This window comes from Perca fluviatilis, chromosome 18 (assembly GCF_010015445.1).
Source record: "Perca fluviatilis chromosome 18, GENO_Pfluv_1.0, whole genome shotgun sequence".
Taxonomy (NCBI): domain Eukaryota; kingdom Metazoa; phylum Chordata; class Actinopteri; order Perciformes; family Percidae; genus Perca; species Perca fluviatilis.
Window position 1 is genome coordinate 18691709 of NC_053129.1, and position 6902 is coordinate 18698610.

General features: G+C 42.7%; 1 protein-coding gene across 1 annotated transcript; it reads left to right on the plus strand.

Moving 5' to 3' along the window:
• The first annotated feature begins 3946 nt into the window (after positions 1-3946).
• fosab (v-fos FBJ murine osteosarcoma viral oncogene homolog Ab) lies at positions 3947-6396 on the plus strand. The gene is made up of 4 exons (XM_039781662.1): positions 3947-4234; positions 4650-4874; positions 4991-5098; positions 5215-6396. The coding sequence occupies exons 1-4, from the start codon at positions 4103-4105 to the stop codon at positions 5887-5889; spliced, it is 1140 nt and encodes a 379-aa protein (XP_039637596.1). The 5' UTR covers positions 3947-4102; the 3' UTR covers positions 5890-6396.
• The last annotated feature ends 506 nt before the right edge of the window (positions 6397-6902 follow it).

Sequence of the window (6902 nt, forward strand, 5' to 3'; positions counted from 1 at the left end):
CGCAGACGGACGTGTAGCTGTGTGTGGGGGCCCACTCACTCAGAAGAAAGTGAAACATGCGCTGAAAGGATCGTCATGCATTGTACCTGACAACAGCGCCATGCGCTACTTTTAGGACACGAAGACGAGGACAAACCCCTGCACTTGACAAGAGCTACAAGAATAGGAAATGCAAGAATAGGAAATGCAGATCTGTAAATAGGCTACGTTTAGAAATCATAGTAGGCCTCACATCACACTGGCTTATTTCAGAGAGGCTATTATGCCTCTGCATTTCTATTATTGCTTGATTTGGTGACTGGTTTCCTGGTGATGACCATCCATGCAACGTATCCACAGTTGTTGTCCTTTTACTTGGCCTACACAGACTAATCACATGTGTTGATGCGATGTAGGCTATTGGCACCAATTAGCCTATGCGTTAGGCTACTCACTGCCTAATTCAGCTCCTATAAGAAAAGGGATTGTATAGACTGGATATGCTATATATAGGTTTCAGATGACCTCACAGATCCACTGAAGTGAAAGGGATAGTTGGTGAATAGAGGGGGGCTCTCCCCGCTCACAAGGGCTCCGCTCCATTCTGCTTCCCGGCAGTCACAGCCCCCCCTTTGGGTTTATTTACTGGCACATCATTAGGTGGTCGGCTTGAGCTCATTCAGTCGCCGGCTAAAGAACAGAAGGGTTCAAAGGTCGGACATAACTGCACACACCCCTCGCTAGGCTACAGCTCAAAGACTTGTTTTCATCAAAGCAACTTGAGCATGAATGTGTAGGGCTACAGAACGGCGGAGTTTATTTTTAGACTCAGTGATGTCAGCGTTCAAAGTTCATAGCCTGCTGTGCTCCTGCGAATAACACCTCTGCTGCTATTAGGTACTTAGGCTAAAATGAAATGAAATTTTGCCTACACTTGGCTACTCACATGAAATTAGGCCAACATTAGGCTACATTTCAAAATGCTTTACCTATGTGTTTTGTGAATATTAGGCTATTCCATCCATTAACCCTTGTATGTGTTGCTGTAAACTAACTGATTTAGTAGCTTATGTTATTTTTTTTTAGATTATTATTGTTAGGCTATTATGGTCAACAATTACCAAAATGCCCATCTTCTATTTTTAGGCCTACCTCTAAAGATCTAAAAACATTGTTTTGAACAAATAGCCTAGTCTAGTCTTGGTCAGCATTGCTGCTTTGCCAACCAGTCAAACAAAATACTCAAACAATCCACAAGGTAAACTGGTTGTTTGGTGTTTAGTTTCATTCCGCTGCTCCGCAGACACCATGGAGAGAGTCTGTCTGAGAGCTGAGAGCCCCGGCCCGGCACAGACAGAACTCTCACTCTGACACTGTTTCCTGGAACCAAAAAAACGTCATGACGTGTTGTGCGGGGCCTCTGCACAGACGACGCTGAACACCGGCTTTTTAATTTTACTTGAGTGATCCGTCATCACAACACAAACGATCGTTGTTGCTATGCAAAATGAGGACGTCACTGACGCGAAGGGGAGGAGTGTTGCTGTGACAACCAGGAATGTTCAACAAAACACGAGCGCGGGAAACAAAACATAAATTAGCCTATTTAACCTATAGCGATGCACTTTGCCACAGTAACACTATTGTCAACACTTTATACCTTTTATTAATGTCATGTTACCAAAAGAGCCAGCCTGAAGCCTGCACTGTTAAAAAAAAGGGCATTTATTTCAAAGGAAAGGGAAAAACGCAGCAGAATGTAGCCTATGAATGACGATTGTGGCCAGAGTTTATGTTTTGTGCCCATTCATAACTTTGTATAAATGCTAAGTCAAGAAAAAACTACCAGCAAGATGTTGCTGACACTACTGGGGTCTCAGACTTGTGTGCTACTTCTATTAAGACCTGGTTACAGAACTTCATAAAGTAGCCTAGGCCTAATTAAGTTAAACACTTAATTTGAAGAGCAACATAAGGTCTGAATGTTGGCTCAGTGTCCACGCTGCATGATTCATAGCTTGTTGTGCAAATTATGAGGATTCCCTTTACCTCAGTCTTAGGGAAGACCTAGGCTATATGATCACGCCTGGCCACTAGGCTACTGAGAAAAGCAAACTGCTGTTGTGTAAAAAGTATGGCCTAGGCCTGCACATAAACCGGTTATCAGCTTGCTCTGCAACTAAACACACCTTGGATAGATTGCACACAAAAGGTACAAGCACTGCCTGGGGCCAGAATACACGCAATCACCTCTGATCTGACGTGTATTTAAATGTTGTTCCTGGCATATATTTATAGTTGTTTTGAATTTCAAACAAATTATGCACATTCCTGTATCCCATTCTAATAAACACGTTCAGGGGTAGAAAGAGAGTCACACGGTTTTAGAAAAAAGGCAGGTATAGCCAACAGATTTACATTTACATACATCATTTTTTTTTTTTTTGCATAGAAGTCTAAAAAGCAAGCTACCTATGGTAGTTAGATTATATCAAAACATTAAATCTAAGATTTGAAAGGTTGAGAGTGCAAACTATGGTTTGCAGTGTAAATCTGTATAGGTTTGAAACTTGCTTTGCATTCTGGGATTTCTTTCCTTTTAGAACAGGGAAAAAGGAGCTGGTACAGTAAATGAAAATTTGAATAGATATGTGTTAGTTATGGGTCTTTGTAGCTTTGTACCATTATCTTCAATGTAAAAAAATGTTTTAGTTATTTATAAGACTACTTGGTTACATTTGTGTTAACCCTCCTTATGTTTGTACTCTATGACAGGGGAGAAAAACAGGCGTGTAGGCTGCTGGACAACACTGGAGAGTTGCATGTGACCGTGGTGAGAGCAGGTGGAGTCGGAGGATGTAGTTGACTTGGTGGAGCTCTGCAGGGTTGTGGCACAAGATTCTGAAAGGCATTCTCTCTGGGCCCTTTCCCGCATCAGCTATTCATTCTATCACCTCTTTTTGGGCCCTCCTCACATAACGGATCTGGGTACTCCGTCCCCTTTCCACCCCAAGTCCCCTTTCTACCCCCCAGTTTGACATCCCTGGAGCTCTGCCTGCGATATTAGGCCTAGTCCTGTAGGATGGATCAGTGTCAAAACACACTGGTGGAGGTATGGCCTGAAAGATAAGGAAAGTATAGCTACCCTGTATTTCACTACTCATATTGTATGACTGTGTAAAAAAACACTTTGAATCTTTGATGCTACATAGCTCTGTGACATGCCTGATTGATTGTGCAAGAGTTTCTCCAAACACAACTTGTTAATGAAAGTGTGAACCTATTTTAGTTTTTCATAAAGTTATGCCTCTTTAGTAAGCTATAACAATGCATTAAATGCTATCTTGATATAGAGGTGAAAATACTCCTAGGCTAGATAATAACATAAATAATGACATTTTGAGAAAATATTCAAATTGACAGTGTTGAAAACAGCAGTGTGTGTTTTGATGTGTTTGTTTGATACTCTCAGTTCAGAACAGACTCATCTGCATGTTCAAATTGATCTTTCCTTGCACTTTGCTGTGTACTTTAGCTGACCATTATCCCAGTTCTTTAGTTTTCACAACAGCCTCTGTGTTTGTTGTCTTAACAGGTCTACATAACGTCATGTCTCTGTCGGCCAATCTCAGATGGTGTATTTCCCAGAAAGGTCCGCCCCTTTTACAGGATGCACCATATATGGAAAATTACGTATTGGGGATCCCGTTTCTGGAATATTCCATTTCTCCAGGGTGAGTTTAAAACTATTTCTAAATCTTAATTTTCAACTTTAAACAGCACAAATTCGCATTGCATATTCAATTGTCAGTGTATTAAAACAATATACAACCAATAGTTGACATTATTTCTGCGTTGTTATGTGACTGTTTTGGTGTTTTTCTCCCCACGGTGTCGGGTAAAGGGCGCTCCCCTTTGAGACGTCATTTGGCCGGCCCTTTCTCGGGCTATAAAAGGGCTCCGAGCTCTCAGAGTTGGCAGTCAAACTTTCAGTAGCAGAACAACGACCAGAGACATTATATCGGGAGCGGCAATTTAAGAGTTTCTCCCAAACCTACAAAAGGATTTCCTCATCTCAAGTTCACAGTTGTTTGAATCTTTCTACTTGGTTTTCTGCGGAAAGATGATGTTTAACGCTTTCAACACGGAGTGCGATTCCTCACGCTGCAGCACCGCTTCCCCGTCCGGGGACAATCTGGGATACTACCCGTCACCAGCGGGATCTTACTCAAGCATGGGATCTCCCCAGTCTCAGGTTTGTCCAGTCAAATATTATTCAACTTTTATTACAATGTAGGCTAGGTGATAGGCTATGTAAATAGCCTATTTGTTTGCATGCAACTTGAAAAGATAAAGCTCATTCTAGCCTTCGCTAAATTAGTCTCATGAAGCTTAAACATAAGGTTTAAAATAATAAATATAAGCTGGCTGACCAACAGTAATAGCCTATGCTGAGTTGTTCTTGAAATATAATAATAAATTGCCTTGACCTGCTGCACACAGAGCAAGTCGCGCTTCATTCATCCAACTGGAAACCCCATAGAGTGTAACGTCATAGTTGACATCATATGGATATTTTTAAACCACCCTGCTTTTTATATCTTGCAATGATGCATCCCCCTCCTGAAAGTATACCAAATGTACTCATGATCCTATTGCTTTACCCACAGGATTTCACCGACCTGACAGCATCAAGTGCCTCCTTCATCCCCACTGTCACCGCTATTTCGGCAAGCCCGGATCTGCAGTGGATGGTCCAGCCTTTGATCTCCTCAGTGGCCCCTTCTCACAGAGCTCCCCCCTACAGCTCCAGCCCCAGCCCGGTGTACTCCAGACCAGGCATGAGGTCCTCATCCAGGGCTCTTAACTCTACCAAGAGGGCCAGAATGGATCAGGTAATTACTATCTCCATGTACTTCAAATGTTGCATAACATGTAGTATCTTCCATGTTACAGTGTATTCATTATCACAAATCTGGAGACTTAAACCTTTTCTTGTGTTATTGTGCAGGTGACATCTGAGGAGGAAGAGAAGAAAAGAGTTCGCAGAGAGAGAAACAAGCAGGCAGCCGCAAAATGCCGCAACAGGAGGAGAGAGCTTACAGACACTCTGCAAGCTGTAAGTATGCCACACATTTACCGTCCTTCATCAAAATGGATTTTCTCGCCTCAACTAACAGTGTAATCCAAGCAGCCAAGCTAATGCCACTTCCTCTATTTCTCTCCCCCTTACAGGAAACTGATCAGCTTGAGGATGAGAAGTCCAGCCTGCAGAACGATATTACTAATCTTCTGAAGGAGAAGGAAAGGCTTGAGTTCATTCTGGCTGCCCATCAACCCATCTGCAAAATCCCTTCAGAGCTGGACATTGACTTCTCTGTGGCCTCCATTTCTCCTTCCCACCCCTTCCTCTCCAACGCGGTGTCCTCCCAGCCACAGACCACCATCCCAAAGGCAACCACTATCACTTCCAGCCAGCCAACCTTCACCTCAACCTCCAACTCCATCTTCTCCAGCAGTAGCTCCGTCCTCTCCACCGCCACCATCGCCAGCAGCACGGTCAAGATGACAGACCTCGACTCCTCTGTCCTCGAGGAGTCCTTGGATCTGATGGCAAAGACGGAGATGGAGACAGCGCGGTCAGTGCCAGAGGTTGACCTGTCCAACTCCCTCTACACAACTCAGGACTGGGAGCCCCTTCACGCCTTAGCCAATAACGGTGACTTTGAGCCCCTGTGCACACCTGTGGTGACCTGCACACCAGCCTGCACCACCTACACGTCTTCTTTTGTGTTTAGCTTCCCAGAGGCAGAGACCTTCCCCACTTGTGGTGTCGCCCACAGGAGAGAAAGCAACAGCAACGACCAGTCCTCTGATTCCCTCAGCTCCCCAACCCTGCTGGCCCTTTAAAGACTTCCAAAAACAATACTTCTATCGAGCATATTTTCTTGATGTATAAGACCGATGTGCAGATCACAGGGCTATGGAATTGACTTTTACCAGAAAGCATATTTATGATTTGATTTGCCTTTTATCTATACTTGCCTATTACACCCATGTAGCAAGTTTAAAAAGCATGTTTTAACTAATACCACCTAGACATTTAATGAGTTTATTATGATTTTATGGTGCTAGATAACACAACTTGTTAGTGTTGATGTGCATGTGTTCAGAGCAATAGTTATTATTGATCCAGTTTGTTTTCTGGTTGATGGAATGTGAGAGTAATTGTGGAAAAACTTAAAAACTGACGTGCTTTGTCTTAACCATGATGGTCTGAGTGGTCTATCTTAGTATCAAGTTTTCTGTGAAAACATTACTGGTTTAAGTTATGAAATTTCTATTTATTTTTTTACACAGAGGATTAAGATAAATGTTTGTAAGATATGTAAATAAAAGAGTGATATTTAAATTCAATTATCTGTCTGGTTGAATCTGTGGCACGAATTATATGCACACAAATGGCCTACATGTTTTTTCTGCTGTAAGACACTATAGCAGTGGTATTCCACAGCTAATTTAAAATCCTGTCTAAAATTAGCCTCCATAAGGGATAGCAGTATTTCCCTGCATCTACACTGGCTCTAGTATTGTTCCGTCTGTTGCCAAGGTTAACTAGACGTCAGGGCTCCTACGTCACTGCGTTCTTTCCATTTTTTTTAACTGCAAGCATAGCGCGATGACGTCGTAGCCAACTTCCGTGCCCAAATATAGACCGCTACGAAGACTCGCTGCTACTGCTGTTTGCCAGCAGAATACAGACGGGCTTTTTCCGCTAAAACAATAGATCTAAGTATTTGTCTCTGGGTTTTCTCTACAGAGAAATCTGATTTGATTATTGGAGAAAGAGGAAAGACGGGATGCATCGCCTCTGTAATCGAAACGAAATTTTTTTCATAGCCTACGTGCTCGTTCCAAGACAA